General features: G+C 36.2%; 4 protein-coding genes across 4 annotated transcripts; 2 read left to right on the top strand and 2 right to left on the bottom strand.

Moving 5' to 3' along the window:
- Nucleotides 1-5,872, bottom strand: ubap1 (ubiquitin associated protein 1). Its single transcript, XM_026196564.1, has 7 exons — nucleotides 5,685-5,872; nucleotides 4,019-4,067; nucleotides 3,781-3,905; nucleotides 2,897-3,700; nucleotides 2,005-2,163; nucleotides 1,816-1,917; nucleotides 1-1,592 (listed from the first exon to the last, which is right to left on the bottom strand). The coding sequence occupies exons 2-7, from the start codon at nucleotides 4,056-4,058 to the stop codon at nucleotides 1,452-1,454; spliced, it is 1,371 nt and encodes a 456-aa protein (XP_026052349.1). The 5' UTR covers nucleotides 4,059-4,067; nucleotides 5,685-5,872; the 3' UTR covers nucleotides 1-1,451.
- Nucleotides 5,873-6,910: 1,038 nt separating this feature from the next.
- ube2r2 (ubiquitin-conjugating enzyme E2R 2) lies at nucleotides 6,911-17,461 on the top strand. The gene is made up of 6 exons (XM_026196562.1): nucleotides 6,911-7,646; nucleotides 8,052-8,252; nucleotides 10,549-10,635; nucleotides 10,768-10,865; nucleotides 11,266-11,400; nucleotides 14,246-17,461. Exons 2-6 carry the CDS (start codon nucleotides 8,076-8,078, stop codon nucleotides 14,499-14,501), a joined length of 753 nt encoding a protein of 250 aa, XP_026052347.1. The 5' UTR covers nucleotides 6,911-7,646; nucleotides 8,052-8,075; the 3' UTR covers nucleotides 14,502-17,461.
- A 310-nt stretch (nucleotides 17,462-17,771) lies between these two features.
- On the bottom strand, nucleotides 17,772-20,264 carry nudt2 (nudix (nucleoside diphosphate linked moiety X)-type motif 2). The gene is made up of 3 exons (XM_026196563.1): nucleotides 20,099-20,264; nucleotides 19,085-19,211; nucleotides 17,772-18,758 (listed from the first exon to the last, which is right to left on the bottom strand). The coding sequence occupies exons 2-3, from the start codon at nucleotides 19,206-19,208 to the stop codon at nucleotides 18,439-18,441; spliced, it is 444 nt and encodes a 147-aa protein (XP_026052348.1). The 5' UTR covers nucleotides 19,209-19,211; nucleotides 20,099-20,264; the 3' UTR covers nucleotides 17,772-18,438.
- Nucleotides 20,265-20,652: 388 nt separating this feature from the next.
- rfesd (Rieske (Fe-S) domain containing) lies at nucleotides 20,653-22,584 on the top strand. The gene is made up of 5 exons (XM_026197100.1): nucleotides 20,653-20,767; nucleotides 21,220-21,256; nucleotides 21,458-21,636; nucleotides 21,837-21,871; nucleotides 21,981-22,584. Exons 3-5 carry the CDS (start codon nucleotides 21,486-21,488, stop codon nucleotides 22,290-22,292), a joined length of 498 nt encoding a protein of 165 aa, XP_026052885.1. The 5' UTR covers nucleotides 20,653-20,767; nucleotides 21,220-21,256; nucleotides 21,458-21,485; the 3' UTR covers nucleotides 22,293-22,584.
- The last annotated feature ends 4,841 nt before the right edge of the window (nucleotides 22,585-27,425 follow it).

Below are 27,425 nucleotides of genomic sequence, written 5' to 3'. Positions count from 1 at the left end.
TCGTCTTAAGATCATTTTATTGCACAACTATCAGGAACACTACTCTTCAAAGGTTTGGGGTTGGTTTTATAAATTCATTAATGATTTCTAAAATAAATCTTTTATGCTCATCAAGGTTGCATTTATTTGATTAGAAATACAGTAAAAAACAGTAATATTTTGAACTATTGTTACAATTTCACAGAACTGTTTTCAAACATAATATATTTTAGGATGCAATTTATTCTTGCTCCAGTCTTTAGTGTCATATGATTTGTCATATGTCATATCATTTATGATAAGGATTATATGATATTATCCTTCAAAAATCATTCTAATATGCTGATTTACTGCTCAAGAAACATCTTTAATAATTATCTATGTTGAATACAGCTGCCGTTAAATATTTTTGTGGAAACAGTGACACGTTTTTCAGGATCCTTCAGGACATTATAAACATTTTTAAACTGTCACTTATAATCAATTAAAATGCATCCTTGCTGAACAGAAGAATTCATTCTTTCCCAAAAAATCCTCCTGCCCCCAAACTTTTGAGAAGTCCACGCATCTATACAATCCAATAAACCTCATATAAATGTGTTAACCTCATTACCCTGTTAAGTTTCTCAATTTCTTTATTACAGATGGAAACCCGACAGTGTATCTTTACAGATCTTTAAATATGTTTATATTAACATCTGGGATTCAGTGTGCCTGTTCGGTATTTGCATGTCAGTTTTTGAAAATGTGGCGGGCAGCCTCCGGCCGAACTTGCCAATTTCTCTTGCCAAATGTGTTCATTCCAGTGCAAAAGCCAACAGAGCAAAAGTTTACTGCAGTTTTTTCTGTTCTCTTCTGGGAACTTACGTAATGATTAGTTCTGTTAAAGCAGTTCCTAATCAAAGGGCAAAGAAACACAATCTCAAAAAAGGACAAATGAAGAAAGACAAAGTGTTTCCGCCTGTCGGACATATAAACAGCTTATGAACAAACAGCAGAGACTGAATAGAGAGGGGGCACTTCTGTGGCGTCTCTGCTCTGCCATTGGTTGCGTTTATGAGCGTTCAGGTTTCAGTTTCGAAAGCTTGCGTCCAGCAGCGGGAGATGGCAGCGTAATAGCTTTGAGTGTCGCTATTCTGTCAGTGGGGCTCAGCTCGGTTCTGTTTCTCCAGGACCGCCCATTCTTGCCTGTCACCATGCCAAAAGAAAACACTAGCCAATGCCGATTTTCAGAGGAGGATTCGGCTCCTCTCACTCATCACCATTCTAAGATCACTTAACAGACATACAGCTGAAGAGGGATGAATGCACTGTCGGGTGGTGCCGTCAATCCCTACTCCAAGCGGTGTATCTTTATTAGGGTACAAAATCAGTCATCTTGTCTTAGAGATAAGTGAATCCCACCCTTCCACAGCCAAGACCCCCCTGAGGGCCAAAGGAGGGCTGGCTTGCGGAAGGGAGACTCTCAGGGCTCAGCTCGCAGCTGCTCGGGTCATCAGATCCTCTAGTGCCTTGTCCTGGTCGTTATTGTGCACGAGCAGTACCTCTTTAATAGTGTCCCTCTCAAAGCCCATTTCTCCAAACCGAGTCATCAGCTGAAGAAATTCCAAAGCCTGTGAAGAGAAAATGTAGCATGAGTACAATCATTTTTATTGTGTGAAAAATGTAATGCAGAAAACTAAAAAAAAAATTACGTTTTTCATTTAACTATAGTATGTCAAAACAAGCATTTGCAATTCTGATATAAAGTACACGTGCAACTGTATATTCTAATTTGACAGTATATTGTAAATCAGACTGTGTGTGTATATCTGTGGCTGCTAGAATTCATCCCACCTTTTCCTCTGAACCCTGGTACATCTCCAAGCACTCTTCAACAGCAGTCGCGTCAAAACCTCGATCGCACAGTCGACTGTGAGTAAACAGATATTCCAGCACCTATCGATGAGACCAATGACATAAACAGTCTTATTTACATAAAAGTAACACAGACTTGCCCTAAGAATATTCAAGCTTAAAAGTGACCTGTTCCACATTCTGTCCTTGTCTCTGCATGGCTTTGAGAACCCCCTCAAATGAATAACCCATGCTCATTATCGTCTCCACACACTGTCGTTCGCTGGGAGAGAGGCCGTGTAGGATCGTGGAAGCAGGTGGAGGGTTAGTCGCTATGACCTGGTTGGACTGCAAAGATGTTACGGAGAAAATCAGAAGAAATATTTCTACTGGCTCATTGGAAAAACATACATTCATCTACATGTTTTGCAAATCTCCAATAAAGTTACTATACAAATTCATTGCAGTTTCCAACTCAAATGACCACTAGTGGCAGTAAAACACCAACAACCTATATTCCTTTTCACAAAAATTATGATTACGGGGCAGATCAAGATCACAGTTTTTTTTTTTTTACAGATGTCCTTGCTACGTTTCTGTGCGTTGATCGTGATAGTATCATTGCTGTATATGGAGGGTAGGAGAGCTCTCAGATTCAATCAAAAATATCTTAATTTGGGTTTTGAAGATGAACAAAAGTTTTATAGGTTTGGAATGACACGATGGTGAGTAATTCATGACAGAATTTTACTAACCCTTTAACCTTTTGGTGCCACTAACCAGATAACCCTTTAACCTTTTGGTGCCACTCACCAGATATTTCATTTCCAAATTGCTGCAATACATACAGTACAACACCCAACATAATAAATTGTAGCCAAATCTACATCAATCTGTTTTGGAATACACACTTTTAGTGGTACTCACTGAAAATTTCACTCTGAAACTAAGGCAAAACACAGTAGAAGCTACGCAATTTTGCTAAATGTCACCACAGACATGCTTTTCCAATGAGCATTAGCTATTCTGCATGCTAATAATGAGCCCTGACATGCAAATGTTTCCACCCATGTTATGATACCTGCTTCTGTGCCCCATTCTGAGGAAAGACCGGTTGCTCTTGTTGGAGTGTTGTGATGGTATTTGATGCTGTTCTCTGCAGGGCCAGTGGCGTGCCATTGGATAGGGTGCGTGGTTGGGCTGCTGGGTAAATGCTGAAAGGTGGTTCCAAGGGGGAGTCTCCTGGGTCTGAAAGCTTGGGGAAAGTCAATGAGCGAATGTTACATGGGCGGTCTGCATCAATCTGTCCATGGGGGGTTCCCACAACCCCACCCCGGTCTAAGTCCAGCAGTCCAACCAGTCCATTGGGTTGATGGAAGATTCCTGCCTTGGCCTGAAGAGGAGGCGTATTACTGGGAGAAGTGGGGCGATGTTCTGCTGGAGGAAGCGGAGGCGGTGAAACGGACGACTGCGGTTGGCTCTGCAGAATATTCCGCAACTCCTCTTTGTCGTTCAGTGTTTTAAGCTCAAGTTTGTCAAAAGGGTCCTCCTCTCGCTCAAAGTCAGCTAAGTTCAGACTCTGTGGAGCTGGGTTGCTAGGTGCTGGTCGTGTTGGTCCAAAAGATGGGGCTGGGAGAGGCGTGAGAATTTCTGTATGCCGTAGGCCAGCTAAAACCGGGTTCAATGCTGGTGGGACAACGTCCTGCTCATCAGAGGGGTGTGCTTTCTTCCCCCCAACCAATCCAGCATCTGCTTCCTGAGCAGCAGCCTGCCTTTCGTTTTCAGAGTCCGTCCGGGCGACTTCCGCTGCTCGAGCCTCAGCTGCTCGCGCTTTGGCGAGTTCTTCCCCCCACTGAACACTGCGCCTCTCTAGACTAAAGTCATACTGAAGAATAAAGCAAAGTGTTCATTATTTCTTACAAAAAACATTTGTATAATGGAAAGTTAAAGGGAAACTGGACTTACTTGCAGATCCGAGAGAATGGCATTACAATCAGACAAACAGAAGCCAATGGGAAGACCCACTTTTGAGGGACAGCGGTACTTCTCATTCAGCTTGAAAGGAACACCATCAAGGTAGCTGACGGGTCCTTGAACATCGAGTGAAGTAAGATGGAAAAATAATAATTTGAAAATGATTTACTTATGCTGATGGCTATTTTTATTTTAAAAAACAAACAAACAGGGCAAATGATTGACTCACCGTTGTTGTGGATATCTGATCCAGACTTCCTCGCAGCCATTTAGAGTAACTAATGAAACAGACAAACAACATCAATTCATACAAACTGCAGTCAGTTACCTCTTTTTTCCATCCCTACACTTTCCTCTACAGAAGTTACCATTTTTGAACATAGCCCAAACATTACAATCAATATCCATTACTTCATAACAAGCAAGGTTTCAGATATCTTTTTGTCAACAGTTGATAAATACAAGAAAGCCAGAACTATGTTTAAGATAAGAACGGAATTGCTTGCTTGTCATTAATAAGTTATATGTGTCACTATTGAAATATGTTATTTAAGTAAACTTCATTGGCTACACATGTGTAGTAATTTAACTATTGATCTTAATTCCATAAACCAAACTGAGTCTATGTCATAACCAATGAAAAACATCTGTTTGACCTATATATAAACTACCAGTAAAATTCTGAAACTCTCTTTCCAACGCTGTATTTGCTTGATTAAAAATATAGTAAAATCTGCAATATTGAGAAATAATACTCCAATTACGTAACACTATATATGTTAATATAATGTGGTTTTAAAATGTTATTTCAGCAGCCATCACTCTATTTGAAAAGATGATAATTTACTTGAAATATAAATTTTTGCAACATTATACTGTCCCTTTTAAAATAGATACCATAGCTTCACAAATGTATTTAGCATACTTTTTGCATTAACTGTATAAAATGTATAGTTTAATAATCCAAACAGTTAGACATTACCAAAATAAATATGGAAAAGCAATAAATAATAATAATTATTATTATTATTTATATACATTATGTTTTTGTTGTTGTCTAATGATGATTGTCAAAAAGTTAATAAAAATGTTTATGTAAATTGGTTATCAAACACTTCTGATAATTGATGAGAGAAAAACTAGATCTAGATCACTAGAAGCAGTGTCCAACAGCATTACATTACAAGCTTTTCGTGGACTTTCTTACAGTGAAACAGTAAACAGATACGCTTCTACATTTAGAGGAAGTCTACTACCTACAACATACCAATAAAGTAAGCACAACTGATAATCTGTGTGATGAGAACTAGGGAACTAGAACAAAAGTATATCACATGCTGACAAATAGGCTGATAAACCGGGTTTGAGGTCATTTCACCACCCACGATCTCTTACATGTAACGCATAGCAGTTGATTAGAAAAGAAAAAATCATAACCAGTTTGTTAACTAACGCACATACAGCTAACAGGTTTGTTGCGTAATAATAATTAAAAACAACGAGAAATTAATTCAGACAGCAGCATAGATGAGTCCTATACCAGCTAAATTTCAACAATAAATCCTTAGATATAACTGTTACTGAAAAGACATTGTTGGGACATGTTGGTTTATTTTGAAACTGGATGTTGATGATGACACATATTTCTCCTCTGGCTCCTTACCAGGCTTCTGTGATTGTCTCCTTGTCTGCTAGTCATATCAATCAAAACACTAAAGTATTTAAGACCTAAAGCCAAATATCTGGTACTTAAGAACTAAATAAGCACGGAAGTGAATGAGGACGTTTGGTTAAAACAACTGTCTAGTTTTGTTTCAGTTCAGGTTAGTGAAGCGACCAAACAGGGCCCGACTTCCCCTGCCACCGCCCCTCAAACTGTCCCTGCGTGTCCTTACCAGTATCTGCTCTGTCTTCAGTCTCCGAATAGATCTCTCACTTGTCCTTGGACATAAAAGCTCCGGTCGGTGCTCTCAGATGAGGAGATTTACTGAAAACCGAGTATATTTCCTGCTTCATCGCAGAACGCCATCTTGGTTTGACCGCCTCCTTTGGTTCCTGTGTGACGACATGCGATTCCACTGAATGACGACAGGTTCGACCAATCAGAGAGGAGCTGGGGAGGGACGTCATCTGTATCGGCCTTTGCACATGGGTTCAGCACACGTTTGAGTCCATCAACCTACGTAGAAAAGGAATGTTTTGATCTATTTTAATTTGTTGAATATTGTTTATTTGTTAACTGGTAATAATAATTAAGAGGTAATCTATCTATCTGTGTCTGTACTTCCACCCATCTATCTTTCCTTCCTTCTATCCAACCAACCATTAGACTACACTTTCAATGATATATATAAGTTGTAGTTCTACTTCTAAGTTCTAAGTATAAAACTAATTTCTAATTATATTTATTTAGGCCTATTGGTTTTCTTTCCTTTAAGACTTGCACTCTGTTTTGTTTTCTAACAGCTTTTTTTCTTTAAATAAGCCCTAGCGTTCTCTATTCTTTTCTATTTGTTTTCTTTTTTTCTTTTTATTATATAAATATTTTTTAAAAATCCTTGCTACGTGTACTGCGTTAGACTAACTGAGACTTGTTATAGCACTTGAATATTAATGATCTTTTGTTATTTTTGATTGCTTCCATTCGCCTCATTTGTATGTGGCTTTGGATAAAAGCGTCTGCTAAAAGACTAAATGTAAATATATATAGACATACGCATTATGCAAAACAGCTGATTTTGACATAAAACAATATAAGGTTTTACAGGCCAAACATAGGAGAGTTTTTCTTTAGTGAAAATAATTTTATTTCTGCTTTCTTTTTCATCTTTTTATTATTGTTTATTATCTTCATTTTGCATTTTAATGAGTATTTAGCTACTATTTTTCCCGTTCGTTTTTTGTTGAGGATATAATCTTATTACGTTTATTTTAAATTACGTTTTTGCTTACTGAAATATTCTCTTATATAGTGCATTTTAAAATAATTGTAATATTATATTTTTCTGTATGTAATATGTACTACCTATGTAATAACACATATAGTGGTGTGTACAGTATGGTAAGTATTTACAGTCGATTGTCCTGCGTCATGACGCACTGGCGTACAGACGTGTACAGGCACGCACTATGATAACCGGAAGCATCAATAGAAGCGATTGAGAAACGGCGAAAGAAATCATCACCTGTCGATTGCGTTCTTATATCTCTCCTGCGCTCCCATTAATCTCCATAGCCCACTTCCATAACACCCATACCCTTTAGTTAATTCGCTGTCGAGTCGGTCTGGACGGATAAAGCAGAGCTGGCAGTGTAATTCTTTGCGCAAACGGGGGGTTTTGAAGGTGCGTTATAGGCTCAGCAGAACAAATGTAAACAAGCAGCTGATCAGCTGTGCGGCCGAAGACGCGCAACGAAACGGCGTGATGACAGCGAGCCGCAGGGTTTGACAAAAATATTCTGCATCTTATAAAGCGAAATTAGAGATCTATTTGCATGCTGTAGACTTTTTTTTAGATGTTAGGGCAATACACGAGGACAACTCCCAACCAATCCATCGCCTTCACCTCCATTGCGGCCAGCAGCAAATACAGAACAAACGGCTTATTATTATTTTTTTAAAATATTGATTAGAAGGGTGATGAATAGATTTATTCGGCTTAACATCTCCTATAAGATTGGAAAACTTCACGCCTAACAGAAAAAGCAACAGGATTCGAGAAATAACAAAGGAAAAATAAGGTTAACCGTCTCTTCAGGGCCCCAAGGAATAAATAAATATCAGAAACGTGTTGATATTTACATGAAGCTGGATCTTTAAGGCACCCGAACATCACATTTCCTGGGGAGCAGCTCAGGTATGAATCTATGTATAAACATGTTTTTTTATTCGTCAAAATACTTTTGCATACAAACCTAATCAAACGTTTGTACAGCATTTTTAATGTTTTTTTTTTTCTTTCATTTTGCAATTTCCTTTAACTCTCAGTGGCCAAATAGCATATTATTTATTTATATATATATATATATATATATATATATAGAGAGAGAGAGAGAGAGAGAGAGATAGAGAGAGAGAGATAATATTTTAAATAATTTTGAGCTTTTTAGCATTAAGACCACATGCAATACTAATATGTATTAATAATGAGTACAAGAGCAATATATTTAGAACAACTACAAAAAAGGAAATTGTTTTTGTCAATGGGATTGTCAAAAAAAATTTATATTGAAATTGATATATTGATATATTGAATCCACAGTAAGGCTAAAGGATCAGGACTGTCATGGCACACCAGCAGATGCCGAGCTCTCAGAAGGCTCTGATGCTGGAGCTGAAATCCCTGCAGGAGGAGCCAGTGGAAGGTTTCCGCATCACTCTGGTGGAGGAGTCGGACCTCTACAACTGGGAGGTGGCCATCTTTGGCCCTCCTAACACACTTTATGAAGGGGGCTACTTTAAGGTAAGCCTTGTGTGGATTTAAATGTTCTTGAATGCTTACCAATCGACTAGGCTGTTGTGAGTCAGACAAAGCAATTCAAGTCTGCATGATAATATTTCATTCTGAAGTGTACCTTGCATACTTGTTCTCCCATGTTTTGCACTCTCACGTTTTTCTTTCCCTGGGTGATGTGTTTCTTATACTCTAGATCTCTATTTTTAGCCCTGACAGATATTAATGACATCTCGATATGAGAGCTAAAAAGAGAAGGACAGTGCGTTTTAACCGTATTCCCTGTAGTCGTATTCTCAGTGGTGAATCAACTGCAATAGTCAGTACTTTCAGTGACGCAGTCCTCAAATTTACCAACAACAACAAAAAAATCCTCAGCATTCCTTCATAGGTATATTATTGTATCATCATATGACACAGGTCACAGTCTTTTGGTGAAGTTTTATTTATTAATTTAAGGTAGCAATTTAGTATGGCTGATTCATTTATAAAAGATGCAATTTTTGTTATGTTAAAATTCATTCTTCTGTCCCAGCTTAATAATTCACCCAAAAATGATTTACAACAATTTAGTCACCCCCAGGTTATCCAATATGTAGATGAGTTTCTTTCTTCATGGGAACAGATTTAGAGAAATTTACCATCACTTGCTCAGCAATTGATCATCTGCAGTGAATTGGTGCCATCAAGAGTTCAAACAGCTGGTAAAAACATACAATAATCCACATGACTCCACTTCATAAACTCACATCTTGTGAAGTGAAAAGTTGCATGCTTGTTATAAGAAACAATCCACCATTAAGGCTTTTTTTTAACTTCAAACAATTGCCTCTGGCTAACAAGTCCTCTCTCTACAATACTGCTTCCTCTACATCTACATCTTGAATGTTCTGAGGGTGAGTAAATTCTAATTTGGGTGAACTATTCCTTAAATATAAGAGTCATTTATTAGGTGCGTTTGGAGAAGGGTTACATTTTGGTGCAAACAGTAAATTCAATATTTTGACGCACATATACGGCATGTTTTGAGGAAGATTATGGTATCTTTGTAAACACAGACTTGGGTTCCACCCATCAGACAAAGTATTTAAAATTTGCAGTTATCAGGCTTCAGTAAGAAATTGCATTGAAATATATATTGTATCTTTGCTGAAAAGCTTTTATAGTTTGTTATATGTAAAATGTAATGTGTGTGTATATATATATATATATATATATATATATATATATATATATATATATATTGCAAGTTTTTAGAGCTTCAAAGAACTGTGTCATTTGTACCCATTTATTTCTAATGATCACAAATGGAGAAAGTTAGATTAAATCCGGTTTTAGCTTTCTAACACAAAATGCTTTGACTGAGACTCCTATCTTCATTCACGCTGTCACAGTCACGCTGCCAGTTCATGTATTCTGACACATAATCAGCAGTCAACAGCAGTGGCGAGTAGCAGGATTTCCACTCGCAAAGAAGAAGGAATTAGAGTAGCACTGCATTCATGTTTAAAGCAAAAATACTCACCCTCATGTCATTCCATACCTGTAGGACTTCTTTATATCATGTGGAACACAAAAGGAGGGAAGAATGTGACTAGAGGTTTCTCTCTGGAGGTTTCAAGTTTCAAAACAGATGCAGCAAAAGTATCATAAAATTACTTTTTATGACTTGTGCATTACATTCCAAGTTCTACGAGTCATAACCTTGAGAGGAAAAGACTGAAATTTAAATGACCACCATTATTCACCATAGCTCTATTTAGTCTGTGCGCAATTTCTAAATGGACAAATCATTCTTTTAAATCTTATCTTTTTTTTAAAGATTCATTTCATATGGGATTCTAACAACATGAGGGTTAGTTATTATTAACCAAATGTTCATTTTCGGCTGAGCTATTCCTTTAAAACTGTACTCATGCCATAGCCACATAACCTATAACTAACTGCTCTCACAACCATTGCAGTTGTTATAACTAAACTCAAAGCCACAATCACTTTCAAAATCACTATTGATATAATAACCACAATCACAACATTCAGCACAATATAGTACTATCAGCACTGCACTGAAGATGGTGCAGCATTTAACACAGCGCTGCACTGTTTAGCTGAATTGCACTGTTGTCTCAAGCACGCTTTTGGCACCACATCAGAAACCTGATGAAGAGTACATGATTTTGAGATTCATGAGGATTATGTATAGATGAACCTTTTTAGTCTGTGTCCTTTCCATTTTGGGACTGATTTAATATGGCTCTCATGTGAGCTATTAATGCTTAGTGTTTCACTCTGTCTCTTTCCCCAGGCCCATATAAAATTTCCTATTGACTACCCCTACTCTCCACCGACCTTCCGATTCCTCACAAAGATGTGGCATCCAAACATCTATGAGGTGAAAATGCTTGTGTATGCCTGTTTAATGCATGTTTACCGCGCCGCCAAATGGATTACATCAGCTTAAAACTTACATTAGTAATCATAACAATGCTGCCATTGTTGCTTAATGTACTTTTCTCTACCCTAGAATGGCGACGTGTGTATTTCCATCCTCCATCCTCCTGTGGATGACCCTCAGAGCGGAGAGCTGCCCTCAGAGCGATGGAACCCCACCCAGAATGTCAGGTATTCTGGTGGAAATACACAGAATTTCACTCAAATAGGCTAAAGGGCTGTTCTTTTAAATGGTCTGTTAATTAAAAAAGAATCCATTTTTTTTATAACTGTTTCCAGTAAAATGTTAATCCGCAAAGTGTTTATCAGTATATTAGAGTGATTTCTGAAGGATAATGTGACACTGAGGACTAGAGTAGTGATGCTGAAAATTCAGCGTTGCATTACAGGAATAAATTTAATTTTTAAATGTATAAAACAGAAAACTCTGGTAAATGATATTTCACAATATTACTGTATTTTTGATCAAATAAGTGCAGCCTTGTCAGCATTAGAGAATTCTTTAAAAAAAAATGTCATACATTTTAAAGTCCCCATTGAACGGCAGTAACGTGTGTGTGTTTGTCTGTAGAACAATCCTGCTGAGCGTGATCTCACTGCTGAATGAACCCAACACCTTTTCTCCTGCAAACGTGGATGCATCGGTCATGTTTCGTAAGTGGAGGGACAGCAAAGGCAAGGACAAGGAATACGCAGAGATTATAAGGTACGACCACTTCATCATTTAAATGACTTCCATGAAAACACATTCTCTGCTTTTTATATCAAATTACATTCAGTTTAAAGGCCAGTCTGAAACTTTTTCTCCTGCTCTCTGACACTTTAATACTTAGAAGAACTTTTAATATTTTATTTGCTTCACCTCACAACATATAAAGCACATAAAGTACAGATGCATATAATAAATGCTTAACATATTATTAATGATGCTTGCTAACTAATCTGTCCTGCACTGTTTGTGCTACGGACATGAATAATTCTCAACCTAATTATTTTCGCCTCTTGGTTGATAAAACAGATGTGAATAAGTTCAGTATTCTTACATTGAAGTAAGGGAGCTAAGCCATATCTAGATATCAGAAAATCCTAAGAAACTAGGCCATGTCTGTTTTTCTAATAGTAACTAGTAAGCATCCACAATAAACAATCCAAAATTTTGTTTCTTCTTTCTGAAAATATGTGAAATATATTTATACATGTAGCTGTAACATTTGCAACTGTTAAAAGAAGCTGTGAAGCCTTAATTGTTTTGCAGAGATCCAGCAAAGTGCTAACACAAAACTCACAACTGTAGCAACTGTATAGCAATGTTTCAAGAACCACTCAGAACACCTTAGTAACAGCAGCAGCACCCTGGCAACCACACACCACACCCAAGCATTGTGTACAACTTATATATACTTCAGGAATAGTCAAAATTGAATTATACCCCTAAAGTTGGCTGAGATCTAGGTTAAACATTGACTTAGGCCTGATTTTTGGCCAACAAACTCCCATTGCACCATCCCACTGAAGTTCAGGACATACTGCTCCGAGTGTCTTTATTTCCCTTGGGCAAGTAAACATTAGTGAAAAATGTTGAACTTTTCCCTTATTGACATTCTTTTCTTACAGAAAAGTATCTTATGTTCACCAAGGCTATGTTTATTTGACCAAAATACAGTAAAAACATTAATACTGAGAAATATTGTGTTAATGAATATTTAACATTGAGAAATATATTACAATAACTTTTCAGCAGCCATTACTTCATTCTTTAGTGTCATAAGCCTCTTTAGACACCATTTTAATACTTGATGCATACAAAATATCTCTTATTATAATGTTGAAAACATTAACGCTGCTTAATATTTTTGTGGAATCAGTAATACAAATTTTTTTCAAGACTTGTTTGAAAAATAATTCATTTGAAATAGAACATTTAGTTAAAATTTAAAATGATTTCAATGTAAATTTTGATCAAATGAATGCATCCTTGCTGAAAAAAGTTTTCATTTATTTTTGGAAAATATAAAGTAGTATGCATATACAGGTGCATCTAAGAAAATTTGATTATCATGAAACAGATCATTTTATGTAACATTTCAAAAACATTCTTATATTCTAGATTCATTACATGTAAAGTAAAACATTTCAAATGTTTTTTTTTTTTTTTTTTTTGAGTTTCATTAAATGACCATCCCTACAGAATAAATTCTTGGTATCTTTTGTTTTTTGAAACTACAATAATGGGGAAGACTGTTGACTTGGCAGTGGTCCAGAAGACAATCATTGACACCCTCTACAGAGAGGGTAAGTCACAGAAGGTCATTACTGAAAGGGCTGGCTGTTCCCCAAGTGCTGTATCAAAGCATATTAAATGCAAAGTTGACTGGAAGGAAAAAAATGGGTAGGAAAAGGTGCACAAGCAACAGGGATGGCCGTTAGCTTGAGAATACTGTCAAGCAAAGCTGATTCAAACACTTGGGAGAGTTTCACAAGGAGTGGACTGAAGCTGGAGTCAGTGCACCAAGAGTCACCATGGTCAGACATCTTCAGGAAAAGGGCTACAAAGCCATTTCTGAAACAGAAACAACGTCAGAAGCATCTTACCTTGGCTAAGCAGAAAAAGAACTGGACTGTTGATCAGTGGTCCAAAGTCCTCTTTTCAGAATAAGTAAATTTTGCATTTCATTTGGAAATTAAGGTCTGGAGTCTGGAGGAAGACTGATGCTGTAATTTGTGCTTAAGAACCCCCAACCAAGTATTGAGTGCATATATGAACATAATTTGAAGAACTTGAACTTTTCTGTTTTGCAAATCCTTTTTTTTTTTTTCAGTAAAATATTCTAATATTTTAAGATACTGGATTTTTTACTTTCTTAAAGCTGCAGTCGGTAACTTTTGATGCTCTAGCAGTTAATAAACAGAACTGCTTGCGTCTTGCGGAAGAACATCGTAGCCAGAACTACTTCTCTCTGTTTATGTCTATGAAGAATCACAAAGGTACTGGGTTACTCCGCCGCGGTACCCCGAAGCAATCTAAAATAGTCTGAATATAAACACTTATTATAGGTGTATCCTAGTGATTCAGGACAAGCCAAAAACACAGTTTGGAAAATGGATTCATGGTGTACTCGCTTATTATATAAATTTTTCTACATTTTGAACACAAACAAAGTTACAGACCGCAGCTCTGATTGGTTGTTTCTAAACGGGAGCAATGTATTTCTGCAAATGGCAAAAGGACCACTGGGAGGAGCCAGAGGAGCTTGATTTTTTTCACAGATTATCTGTCTCATATTTTACTGTCAGGACATAATGACAGGTTTAACAAATAAATAAAAAATATATTTTTACAAAAGTTACCTACTGCAGCTTTAAATCAAAATGAAAACAAAAAAACTTGTCATCTATTTTACTTTACATGTAATGATATTTGAAAGTTTACTTTTTAAAATAAATGACAAAAAACTTTTTCACAATATTCTAATTATTTGAGATGCACCTGTGTACATATATACACAAAAAGCCTTAATTGGTTTGCTGACTCTGTCTTCGATTGTGCACAGGAAGCAGGTGATGTCCACTAAGGCAGATGCAGAGCGAGATGGAGTTAAAGTACCAACGACACTAGCTGAGTACTGCATCCAGACCAAAGTGCCTTCCCACGATAGTAGCTCTGACCTGCTCTATGACGATCTATATGACGACGACATAGAGGAGGAGGAGGATGACGAAGACGAGGCGGAGGCCAGTGGGATTGGCTGCGGAATGGCCGGGGACTGTTTTGGCGATGAAGACGACTCTGGCAACGAGGAATCTTGACCTCCTTCCACCGTTTCCGTGACACTGACCTTTGCCCTCTCACTATTCTTTACCCTGACAGCCTCATATTTCATATTCTCTTTTCCTGTGCTTAAAGCTTTCATTTTTCACTCTGTTCCAAAAAACTCATTACTTTAGAACTCTGTCCTTTTCAGCACCTCCCCGTTCATAAGTAAAGTTCACTATGGGTTCACAAAACCAGTCATTTTTAGTAATGTTTCACATCCCACCTACTCCTGCCTCTTAACCTCAGGGCTTTTGGATAATCAGAGCTTGTCAGGCCACCTTAAACATGCATTTCAAAATGTGTTGTTAATTGCAACCCTTTTTTTAAGGCTAGTTCCCTCAGAAAATACAAATCTGTTGTGTTTACTCACCCTTATGTTGCTAAAGAAGCTGTTTTGAGATTTTTTAGCTGATTTTTCCAAAAGATAAAAACCAAACAATGCCAGTGTCCAAATTCACCTACTTCCCCTACCATTTAGTTGACAAAAATAGTACAGAATAGAAAAAAAAAAAGAAAAAAGTCAGAATTGCGAGATGTGAACAGAAATCTCATTTTCAAGATTAAAAACTCACAGATCAGAGAGAAAAGTCAGGATTGGGAGATATAAACTTGTAATTCTGAGCACAAAAGTCTAAGTTATAAGATTTAAATTGGTATTTGGCCCTTTGCAAAGAGCTTGATTGACAGGCGATCTGACAGTTCATAACGCTGAATCTGCCAGCATGTCCGACAAACAAATCAGACAGGAAAGTAGATAAACTAAGACACAGTAAAGAGCCACAAAATAGTATTGATTGAATTTCTTAATGAAAGACAAATTTTGAAAGCCAAGACCTTTTTCATACCAGAAATAACCTGCTCAGTCTTGTCTGTCGGCATGTTGTCAGTTTCCTCTTTTCTCTGCGATGCATTTTTCACTGCGTGAGAACATGATGTGTAGTGTCAGAGCGGCATGGCTTGTCAGACATTGCAACATTAACTAAGGAGGGTGGGTCTTCGCGAAGGCTCAATTGCAAGAATAAAAAAAAAAATTGTGAGATAAGAAGTTGCAGTTGCCTTTTTTTATTATTTATTATATGTGGAAACAAAAGAATGACTGTGAGATGTAAACTTAGATTTCAGAGAAAAAAAAAAAAAATTGCGAAAACCAGTCCAAATTGCAATAGAAAATGGCTTTGGAAGAGGATGAAGGCCAAAATCTAAGTTCTTCCTTCCTTAAGGATCACTAAAGCTCTCATGTATGCTCCAAGCCATTGATTCTTGTGTTTCATAACCGAATGCATTATGCCAGTTTGAATCAAGAGAGCCACGCAGATTTTCAATGATATGAGGGTGAGTAAATAAATAAAACTTCAATTTATGATCCAACTAATCCTTCAACCCACCCATGAGCTAGTTAAAATCACCATCAAAGAATGTTTTGTTCATTTCCAAGCTTCTTTACAGTATAGGGCTTCACCGTTTCCACTATATGTACTTAATATCCCACTTAGAAGTATTTAAGGGTGGGAAAACAGAGAAAAAATGGACTGTTTCCTTCTCATAAAATGTAATTTCGTCATTTTGACCAGCCATCCACATCAGCAGGGTCACCTTCACAACTACATCCTCTTATGCGCAGCTCATATCCCCAAATCACCTGAGCTTTTTGAGCCATTAAATCACAGTGTCAGATTATATGGCACATGAAGGTGCTTTCAAGTGCTCAGCAACACTAGCATTAAAACTACTTCCAGCACACCTTCATTTCGCTGACCCAGAAACTATGATGAGACTGTTTATGTCACTATGATGATGTCCCACTAATATTCCATCCACCAATTTTGGCTGAAGGTAATTATACTGTTATGCTTTTAAATGTACACATACTCTTGGTAAGTGATCACGAATGAGTGTCCAAGCAGCTGTACCAAACCATTTCCGTTTCTCACCGATTTTGACTGAAAATCTTGGGAGTTTTTTTTCTTCTTTTTTTTTTTATGTACAGGGTTTTTGAGATCATTGACTGCTGAGAACATTTCACTCATCAGTGTGAGCCCTCTCATCCCCGGTCTTAAGCTTTTTTGCATTGGCAACGGTGCTGTCTTGGGCCGTAGCTTTCAAGAGCATGCTTGTGTGTTTTAATGTGTTTTATATGATGTGTCAATCATCCGATGAGGGACGCGAATCCCTAAGGTCTCATTAATAGGGGTGGAAGCGTAGACGTTTATGCACATGGGGTCTCAGGTACACCTTTATTCCCACAAACCAGCCAAGGACACGGATGCTGATTCCTGGTTCTACAAAACCCCTCCAGAAGGGAGTGTGGATGTAAGGATCATGAGGAAACAGTGCTCTCGTACTCTCCCGAGCATCATGAACTCACTGAACTATCTAGAACAATCGTTCCCGGCTCAATCGCTCACTTAAACTTTTGGACTACGGGCCGAAAGGGCTCAACAGGGACGATTCGATTACATGTTCAGCAAGAGACTCTCGGTGTAATGCACCCCTGTGCACAGTAAAACAACCAAGTTCATTTCAAAAAGTGTTGTGACGTTAATCGACAGTGGATTTGTCTTGAAGGATTTTATTATTTGTGTCATGAGTGCGTTTTTAATGTTTCACTAATGATTTTTTGCTTTTCATATGCCATTTTTTGGCAGGATTTGTGGTCCTAAGTCAGATCAAAACAACCGAAGTCATTATTTGCTCTAAGTTCGATGCATTTTCTTTATCTTGTAATGTTGTTAAAGGGAATACCATTCTAAATATTCACATAAGGAAGAATGGAGAACAGTAAAGAATGATTCTAAATCGATACCTGTTTCTATTCTAAACATAAGAATTTGAGTTTGGGGGGATGGGGGGTCCAGTATGATCATTTTAAGACTGTGCTTGTATGATCACAATACAATTCATTTTTGTTTGTGTGTATGTAGAGGAGTTAATGCAATTAAACCATTAGACAAGACATTTTGAGGTGCTTTTGGTTCATGGAAGTGTTGATATCATTGACTAAAACTACTAAAAAACAAAACCTCAAACTAAAATAAAATGTAAACATCTTAAGAGCTAAAATAAAATGTAAACATGAAATGACAAATTGAAACTATATTTTTGAGATTTTTAAACTGAAGTGTAAATACTAATATTACTAACTGAAATAAAAAATACATTTCAAAGCGCTTTAACTGAAATTCACAAGAAAAATATAAAAATAAAAGCTTGTTTGAAATATGAATAAAACCTATAATAGAATACAAGTAATACTAAAACAATCATTGATTCTTAAACTGTGTTTCTCATTACTGGTTTCATTACAGTTAATAATTTAGGACAATCTGAATGATACAGGATTCATAGCAAAACAACTTGCATCTAATTATATAGACTATTTTTGATGGACCCTATATTGTAATATTGAAAAACTATACAGTATGTGGACTAACTTGTGAAAAAGTGACAATGAGATTAGATAATGTGTGTGTATAGAAAAAAAATGAGTTGTATATGTTAATGGTGTCATAATCCACTTACAAGCCTTGTAGTCCATCAATTTCAAGTATTTATGTCGGTGTGTTTTTCTTTTTTTTATTGTGGGGCTTCCGAACATGATTTTTCAATGGAAATTAACAGTATGTTACAGATCATTACAGCTAACCCGAAACATTCTTGGGAATGAATGGCAGCTTTGTTTTACTTGTTGGTGGAGATTTAAAGATTGTGCATTTGTCTTAATATTTTTAACTTCTTGAAAGCAACCTTTTACGAATTCACATTAAATTCAGCTTAGCAAGTAAAGACGCAAAAAGGATTTGAAGTCAAATGTCTATTCTCACAGTCAAATTTCATAAAGCACATCAGGTCCTCTATAATTAATTTGACATCCTAAAACAATTTTATAAAGATGAGAGCAAGCATTTAACTTGTCAAAACCAAGTGTAAATGTTACTGTTTGCCCTGTGTTTCTAGATACCGCTGTGCTGCTGTAAGTGTGTCCTGTAAGTCCTGGTATTTTGCCAGTTTGCAGGCTTCCTCTAGTTTGGCCCAGCGGTAATCCTGGTGTTCATCTGAGAGAACGACCTGTGTGTTTGGGTCACGCAGCTCAGCCAACCAATAGAGCACCTCTTTGTCCTTTCCTCGGACCTGATAGTGCAACCTCTGCAGGAAGCCGTCTACCATACGCAGGTGATCTTTACCTAAACCTGCTTCTTCCTGTGTCTCTCTCATGGCGGTGGTAAAGTCGTCCTCTCCAGGGTCAACATGACCTTAAGGAGGAAAGATAATGTTATTATTTCAGTAGCAATACTAAGAAATTTAAGATAGCCATATGTCTTCAACTGATTTGCTCCTGATAATAGGTCATATTTCCACTATTTGTGGCAGTTGTGGTTGTGATTTTTTTTTTTTATTTATTACATTTAGTTTATAAACGCTTTACAAACGTATTTGTTTTGTGAGTAGAAATAAGCATTATGTTGAAAATAAGCAATAATATTCTTTCAAATTGGCATATAACAATAAGTTGTTCAAAATGAAATTCAGAGTTAAACAAGTGGAACATAGGAAAAGCATCATAAGCTTGGAGATGCACCTTTGGGTGGTGTCCAGTGATGTTCCCCGTAGGACGTCTGCAGCAGAAGGAACTCTATATTATCAGGGGGAGACTTCTGGACCAAATGCCGAAAAATAACAAATCCACATGCCCGCAATGCCATAACCTGGAAATACACAGCCTGGTAAAGCACATGCAACTGTAACTGCCTATTATATATATATATATATATATATATATATATATATGTATATGTATATGTATATATATATTTTATAAAACAGGTTTGACTTGAAAAAAAAATAGTATGATAATTTGATTTATCAATTTTTTTGTAGATATCATAGTTAAAGCATCTTGTAAAAATGGAAAAATACAGATTTTTTTTTATTATTACATTTTTAATATTTTAACAACTGTTTTAGTATTTAAAAATGTGTTGCAATAGTTAAGAAAGGACTATGGTTTATATAGTTTTTTTTACACATTTTATATGTAATATTTAATTGGAGAATGTTTTGTTTAATATTTTTATTTAGTTTTTGATAATATAAAGCGTCTTGTAAAGCACATGCAACTGTAGAGGTTAAATTGTGTTTTCTAAAAAAGACTTTCATTTGCCATTTTTTCAAACACCTGAAACTACCATTTTCTGATTTGCAGAAACCATGCTGAGAAAACACATCGTAGCTTGCTGGTTTAGAATAAGTATCGAAGTCTACTTCCCTGTCATTTTAGCACATAGCATGATAATGGATTGAAAAAAAAAAAGTGTTCTTCAGGAAACAACAGTAACGTTTGACAGTTTGGCAACACCGCTTTCAAACCAGCTGGTTTAAGAGGGTTTTCCAACAGAAAATATAAACTACAAATCATTTTGATTTATTTAAATACAAACTGTGGGTTGGAAACACTAATTAATGAAACTGGACTCGCTTGTGTAACATGCCTGTATTTACCATTTCTAGTTTATGTTTCTAGACAAGATATTAGGCTAACACCATTCATTAGCTGCTCTCAAGCTATAGCTAAGGATGGAATCATTTCACTTACGTCAAGCCGAAAATGATTCAACGTTCCTTTTTGTTTAGAGTAGATGCGAAATAACCTGGCACATTAATAAACGAATGGCGCATGGAAAAGAGTTTAGCAAGCAGGATACTTTCTGTCTTGACTGCGCAACTGCGTAACTGCTGCGCAAAGACGACGTTGAAGAGTACGCAGAGAGAGAGAGAGAGAGAGAGTCGCTCTCTGATTGGTTCCTTCAGTGGCAATTTAAATAATAAGAGTCTACTGGTCTAGGTCTAAACACTATTTGTTTTTTTTTTGTTTTTTTGTTTTTTTATTTTTTTTGATAAGATGGACTTTGAGTGTTAAAAAAATAATAATGTAAAAATAATTGTTTTTAAATAATATGATATTACACGGAATCCTGAAGTGCAGATGGACAAGTTACAGTCATATGAAACTTTATAAACCTCCTTCTGATATCAGAAAAATCGCATGTATGTGTCAGTTATTGGTGTGTCATTCAGTTTTATTCATTAAACAAAGATAATGTTAAAGGCACTGAGAGGGTCCTGATCTGAGGGACTGATAGGGCTGAACTCAGCAGCCGGTGTGCTTGAGATAACGCCATCCTCTCCTCTGCAGACTAGAACCAACTTAAACCATTCTTGACGAGCGTTTCACAAGATTCACAACGAGCTGGAAGAGCAGAAGGTAACACTGCTTAAAATAATTTTTCTACCATTTCCATTTATGGTTTTATGTAAAGTTAAATTTATCTTAATTGACTTTTTACCATTATATTTGTAATTCCTTTAAAATAGAAAATACTGTTTAATATACAATTATATTGGCTGTTATTAGATGTAAATTTTTTATATTTTATACTATTTGTAACTCGTTGGTTTATTCCCTATAACCCGCTGGTTTATATAATCTTGTACCAACACTGAGTAGCTGGACATGTGAATGATATGACTTCTGTTTGAGGTTTATATAATTTTACAACATAAATGTAAAGGTTATATGTATGCATGTGTATACAATGCTGGTCCCCATTGACTTCCATGTATGGAAAAATAAAAATACTATCAGTGAAGCCAATGGGGACCAGAAACTGTTTGGGTACCAACATTCTTCAAAACAGCTTCTTTTGTGTTCACCAGAAGAAAGAAATTCATACACCTTTGGAACAACTGGAGGGTGAGTAAATAATGATGGAATTTTTCATTTTTGGGATCTATCCCAATTTCTATCCCTTTAATTCCTACTAACATGTCTTACTTTCAAACAAACACCTGCTAAGTTTTAAGCTGAAGGACAAGAACCAAGAACAATACATTTATGTAACTTAAGCACCTTCATTTAGGTGGATGATATTCATAAAACATTATATTTTCACAGAAGACATAATTAAAACCGCACTACATCCATGGATGAAAACAAGCCTCCTCGTATGTATTTTATCGGCAAGAAAGAAGATCTCGTTCAGGCCAAGAGAATGAATGTGACTCTAGATGGAAGAGACATTCTTATTATATATCATCAGAGAACTTTCTATGCAATGGACCTGCAGTGTTACCGTGAGTATCATGAAAAGCATCTTTGCCTATTTCTCTGCACTAGAGGGAGACAAAGTAGCAGATTTAGCAGTGTAACATTGTTGCAGATGTGTGCCAAGTCCAATTCCAGAGGCAAAAACCCAGAATCAAAAAGGCATTTGTCAGCTTAGTGCATATGTTTGCTAATGACACTTTTATTTTTTATTTTATTTTTTTTAAAGATGCTGGCAGTAGTTTAGAGCCCGGAGATATTGAGGTAAAGCCATTTCTGCTGAACCAGAACTCATTCAGTGATCCATTAATGCACTTGACACACATTGTTACCTCTCGTTTGAACTCTACCCCGTTTAATGTTTCATGCACAGGAAATCAACAACAAGCTCTGTATTGTGTGCCCAAAGCACAAGTATAAGATCACTCTGGCTGAAGGTGAGGGGTTATACAAGGCCAGCAACCCCACAGAAAAAGTCCCTACTCCACGGTGGTATTCCAAAGGCATAAAGCAGAGAGTGCACAAAGTGACAGAAGTAGACGAAGACATCTTTGTGACGTTGTCCAGCTGCCCCGGGTGGATTGAGTCAGACTATTATCAGACTGAGAAGGGCAGGGCAGAACTGAGAAAAGCACAGGAGTCGGAGAATGGAGAAGCAGACGTGAATGCAGATGAAGACGTTTAGTCGGGCGGCAACAGTGAGACGAGAGCTTCAGGGATCCCAAGGGAACTGCATATATTAAGATTGATGATTTCAGAGTCAGTCGGCATGAATAAACCTGCGATTTGACATCATTAATCAAATGATATGACCCTTTTTTGTGACAGTGCCAGGATCTTTATACATCTCAATGATTCACAGTAATGCCTGTCTTTCAGCTCAATTTGTTAGGTTTTGCAAAAATACAATCCTAATATCTGAAAAAATCTTAATAATGTGCATTCTTAAAAAAAGGATACATTTTAGAAAAGAAAATTATATATATATATATATATATATATATATATATATATATATATATATATATATATATATATATATCATTCTTTGTTAAATGTTCACTTATTTATACTAATAATTACATATATGTAATATATAATATTATTTAAAGTAGTCACATTTTACATTCATGCATTTGGCTGATGCTTTTATTCAAAGCGACTGATGTTGCATTATTGTTAGTTTTTTTTTTTTTTTTTCAGTGCGCAGTGAGCTCATATTGACATTGATATGTCTCCAATAATGTTTTCTTTTGCATTAACTCCATTAAATACCAAGTTGATTCTTGCACAAACATTTAACTTGGCATTCAGTTATTATTTCATGGATGAAATTTTCTGAAGAGAGACAGTGTCCATCAAGAGTAAATGGAAAAGCGGCAGAAATTAGACAGTTGTGGCATACATCATATTTATTTTTCAGATTATATATCATTTTGATTTGTTTGGCTCCTGTGTATGTGAAATTGTGTAATTTTATGAAAGCAAGATTATTAGATGAATGAAAAGTTCAAAAGATGCATGTATTTAAAAAAGTTGCATTATAATTGTCTTTACTGCCACATTTGGTAAATTTAATGCATTCTTGCTGAATAAAAGTATTCATTTCTTTTAAACAAATGACTGAACCCAAAGTTTTGTTTGCTGTTTATTAATTTCGTCCCCTTGGAATTATAAGGTTCTATCTGACATTTTTGTCAAAATTGAGTTATTCACATTATTCTGTGACAATTTATTTACATTATGTGATGTTTTATTTTAAGTTGTGTACATTTTGGGATTTTTTATTGAAAAAACAAAAAGGTTCTATCTACAGAAGTCTATGGAACACAAAAACTTTAAAGTTCAATATCTCAAAACTACTCAGAACGCAGATAGAACCTTATAATTCCAAGGGGACGATTTGTCATATAATAAGGTCATAATCAGTTGTTGTGATAATGTCTGCCTGCAGTGTGCTGAGTATGTGAAATTTATTAAACGATCCAAAATTATTGATTATGAATCTATTTAGCTGAGAGCAGAATCTCAAAAATGTTGCATGCTTGTTTAACCCTAGTTTATCTCTTACAGTTGGAACAAAGAAAAGATAAGAAAATATTTTGCTAAGCATCTTGACTTAATGTCCAAACTAGATAACCATTACCTTCCCTTCCTTCACTGCAGTACGGACTCAACTAGAAAAAAAGTCCCAAAGCTCAACAGTTACTGTAATGTAATATCCTCCTTAAACAGGGCCTGTTGTCATCAAATGGCTCTGAATGGACTGTTATTCTCATTCACAATAAGGAATAATCTGTATTAGCTAGTGTTTAGAAGTTAGACTTCCCTGTAGAGTGGTTGTGATCTCTGGGCCAAGAATGTACACGAGGGGCATGTGATTGTGCATTGGAGTTGAAATAAGATTCTGCATGGCAGATGACCTACAGTAACCCTTCCTGCCCTTTAAAAACAAATGTTCTCAATGGTACGCCAACCCAGCAGCCCTAAAATAGCATATACACCTCTCAGCAGTGCTTGTAAAAAGTGCCTGTTTTATTATTTATTTCAGCCTGTTGACAAACAGAAATAGTTTATTTTATCCTGTAGAACAAAAAGGACTGGAAGGAGAAATCCACTGATAACACAGTCCTTAATCTTAAAAAATAATTATTCTGATTTGCAAAAAAAAAAAAAAAAAAAAAGCCTAATAATATTACCTAATATGATGATGCTGAGTACAAAAATATCAGTAAAAATTTCAATCGTGTGCAGTGTTTTTTGTTCCAGAATATGATGATTGTTCGAATAATAATCAGAATGCACTTTAAAGCAACTGTAAGTAGTTTTGTGCATGCTTTTATTTATTTATTTTTGCAACTTGGAGACACAAATTCAGTTAAGTGAGTTGAATTTTTTTAGTCTCATAAATATACAATAATTATAAGTATTCTATCTTTTCTACTCTGAATTCTGAACTCTGTTTTGCCACTAAATGAAAAATTTGACTTCATTCTCGCAAATGTTAATTTGTATCGCACTGTAAGGTCCAGGCACTCGGCCCAAGGAAGGTATCCGGTGCTGGATGAAGGTTTCCTGCGTGTTCTGTCTTTCAGCGCGTAAAGTTATTCAGTTTAGGTTAAGCTCAAATCTGACTCCATTTTATTATTTAATCTGACTCCATTTTCTTATCTAATCTGACTCCATTTTAGTATGACCTCGAATTTAGGGTGAAAGGCAAATTGGTTGTTTGTTGGTCTCTAATTATTATTGTTATTCTTCTGAGATTTGATTATTCTAATTTAACTCTTTACTTTATTTTACTCGTTCATTAGGAATCTATGTTGCTCAGGGTGCCCCATGACGGCCGTTCTTCTACGTGTGCCCCACGATCACAAACTCGCCAGTCTCAACAGTAGTCAGAGGTTTATGTCTAATCCATTTAGTCCCCCTCAGCTACCCATGTACAACTTAGTTAAAGCTCAGAACAATAATCAGCGGTTCTGCTAGCACTATCTGTCTAGCCCCCCCGACAGTCATATAACTTCGTACAACTTAATTAAAGCTGAGACAATAACCAGCGGTTATGACCAGTACTGTTACTAGCCCCCCATAGTTAATGCAACTGAGTACAACTTAACTAAAGTCAAGCGGTTTAGCCAGAAATCTAAAACCTCACCTGATGCGCCCCATGCTCCATCTAGTCTGAGTTTTAGTATGCACTTAACCCTGGACGCAGATTTGCGGAAACATAGCCTTCACTTAATCTCCTTGAGAAAATAGTTTCCGAGTCAGTCAGAGTAAATCAAATGTAACAATTTATTATCAGTCAGGTAAGGATTATGCCAATTACATAGCCAATTCATAGATATCAAATCAATACTAGACACCAAATTCTCAAAGATGAATCTAATAGGAAAAGATGCATACCTGACTCTTAGAAAAATACATAGTATGAAGTGTGTGGACACACTTCATGCTATGGGCTCATTCCAGCTACAGAAGGCCCTGATCCTTTTGCTGCAATCGTTTAAATACCTCAGACCAACACAAACATCCCCCGAGATGAAGACAGAAACTAACAATTGGAATTTGCATTAGGTCAGGTCCCAGACCAGGGTAGTTTACACCTCAATGGGAACAGAAGGTAATTTACATGGAGGACCCTAGGAAGGGGCACTCCCTCCCATTACAGATATACATAATATCTCTTAATTCTTATGAAATGAATTATCTTTTAATCTACTTTTGTAAGACAGACACCATTGTACAAGTTGCACTGAGACAATTCAAATGACACCAAACATGACTGTAAATATCACTTGCATTAATATATACCATTATATTCTACTATTGACCATTCTGAGTGAGCTATGTGAAGGGAAGGAATGGAATGAGTAGGAACTGTTGCATATGTGAGAGAGGCGTTTCCTGCATTTTCTCTCAGTGAGATGTGAGAACAGATGTCTGTATGTTAATGCACTGTGTGTCCTTAGTATATCTCAGAAGATCAAAGTGTCTGAAGTTTCTGTAATTCTTACAGCACAATTCTGAAGAAAAGACAGAAATTTTCAGAAAAAAATATTTTAAGATCAACTCAGAATTACAAGAAAAAGTTTAGTTTTATTTTTTAATCCTGTTGCAGAAACAAGCGTCCATATAATTCTAACCTTAAAATATAAGATTAGGCATAAAATAATGTCTTCAGAATCATTCATTCATATATAAAAATAAAATCACCTGAGAAAAGTAGTTGTAATGGCTGCAGTTTTTCTGGTGAGTATAATAGGGGACATCTCAAACAAGACATCTCCTTACATATAGTTGTGAAAAATAAAATTGCTAACAAATACACATCATATTTTGTGAGAAAGTATGATGGGGCAGAGCAAAACAGCCACTGTTTTTGGAATCAACCCCCCAAAAGTATTGGATTCCATTCAACAAACATTATGCAGGGCAGCATAATGAGCTGGGAATATGCCTACTATATTTGAAGTATATCCCACTGGGCTAGTATTACAAAATAACAACACTTCTATACTCATATCCCAGAATTCACTAGTCTTCCTGAGTATAATGATTAAAGCTTGTCTTTGCGTTAGATGATGGGTGCGGGATTATATTAGACCTGTTATATGGATAAAAAGCTTGTTATAGTAGATTTAAAATAATCCTTTCAGTATCAGGACAGCATGACTGATGGAAAAAAGATGGAATGCAAGCTTTGATTCGCTACGGCTCAGGAGAGATGATGCTATTCTGGTGATCTCAGAGGAGCATCTGAAGGGTGCTGAGGCTTTTTGATGTCATATTGTGGCAAACAAGGCAAATTAAAATATACACAACACTTGGCTAAAAATAGAAGTGTCAGATATACTGAAATAATCGTTTGTTTCCGAATGGCATGTTAGGATAGAATTGGTTTGAATGCAAAGAATAATTTCTAATTACCTGAGAGGAAGAGGACAAACAATAAAACAGCTTTTATTTTCTTGCAGATAGGTTATTGGGTCAAATGCTATTTTCAAACAGCATTTTCAGCGTCAATACATTGCCTCAAGCAGATTGACTCTAAATTGATTACACCTTTGTACCACACCAGTGGCTCACTATAGGGGGCCTCAGTAAACGAAAGATGTTTTAAAAGATTAAAAAGAAAATCCATGCTGCAAACAAACCAAATGCATTTTTTCCACTATTCAGATATACCTACATCATTTCACACTGATAATAAAATATTTCCACCAAATCAGCATATCAGAATGATTTCTGAAGGATCATGTTACACTGAAGTAATGGCTGCTGAAAATTCCATTTTAACATCACAGGAATAATA

This window comes from Carassius auratus, chromosome 21 (assembly GCF_003368295.1).
Source record: "Carassius auratus strain Wakin chromosome 21, ASM336829v1, whole genome shotgun sequence".
NCBI classification, from domain to species: Eukaryota; Metazoa; Chordata; class Actinopteri; order Cypriniformes; family Cyprinidae; genus Carassius; species Carassius auratus.
This window is presented reverse-complemented; position numbering and strand designations above follow the sequence as displayed.

Coding starts and splice junctions, on each gene's coding strand:
- ubap1 (XM_026196564.1), bottom strand. CDS start 4,058: ATGGCTGCGAGGAAGTCTGGATCAGATATCCACAACAACG. Junction 3,701..3,780: donor CCATTCTCTCGGATCTGCAA/GTAAGTCCAGTT, acceptor TTTATTCTTCAG/TATGACTTTAGTCTAGAGAG. Junction 1,593..1,815: donor ACCAGGGTTCAGAGGAAAAG/GTGGGATGAATT, acceptor TTCTCTTCACAG/GCTTTGGAATTTCTTCAGCT.
- ube2r2 (XM_026196562.1), top strand. CDS start 8,076: ATGGCACACCAGCAGATGCCGAGCTCTCAGAAGGCTCTGATGCTGGAG. Junction 8,253..10,548: donor ATGAAGGGGGCTACTTTAAG/GTAAGCCTTGTG, acceptor CTCTTTCCCCAG/GCCCATATAAAATTTCCTAT. Junction 10,866..11,265: donor AACCCCACCCAGAATGTCAG/GTATTCTGGTGG, acceptor GTTTGTCTGTAG/AACAATCCTGCTGAGCGTGA.
- nudt2 (XM_026196563.1), bottom strand. CDS start 19,208: ATGGCATTGCGGGCATGTGGATTTGTTATTTTTCGGCATTTGGTCCAG. Junction 18,759..19,084: donor TCACTGGACACCACCCAAAG/GTGCATCTCCAA, acceptor TTCCTCCTTAAG/GTCATGTTGACCCTGGAGAG.
- rfesd (XM_026197100.1), top strand. CDS start 21,486: ATGGATGAAAACAAGCCTCCTCGTATGTATTTTATCGGCAAGAAAGAA. Junction 21,637..21,836: donor AATGGACCTGCAGTGTTACC/GTGAGTATCATG, acceptor TTTTTTTTAAAG/ATGCTGGCAGTAGTTTAGAG. Junction 21,872..21,980: donor TAGAGCCCGGAGATATTGAG/GTAAAGCCATTT, acceptor TTTCATGCACAG/GAAATCAACAACAAGCTCTG.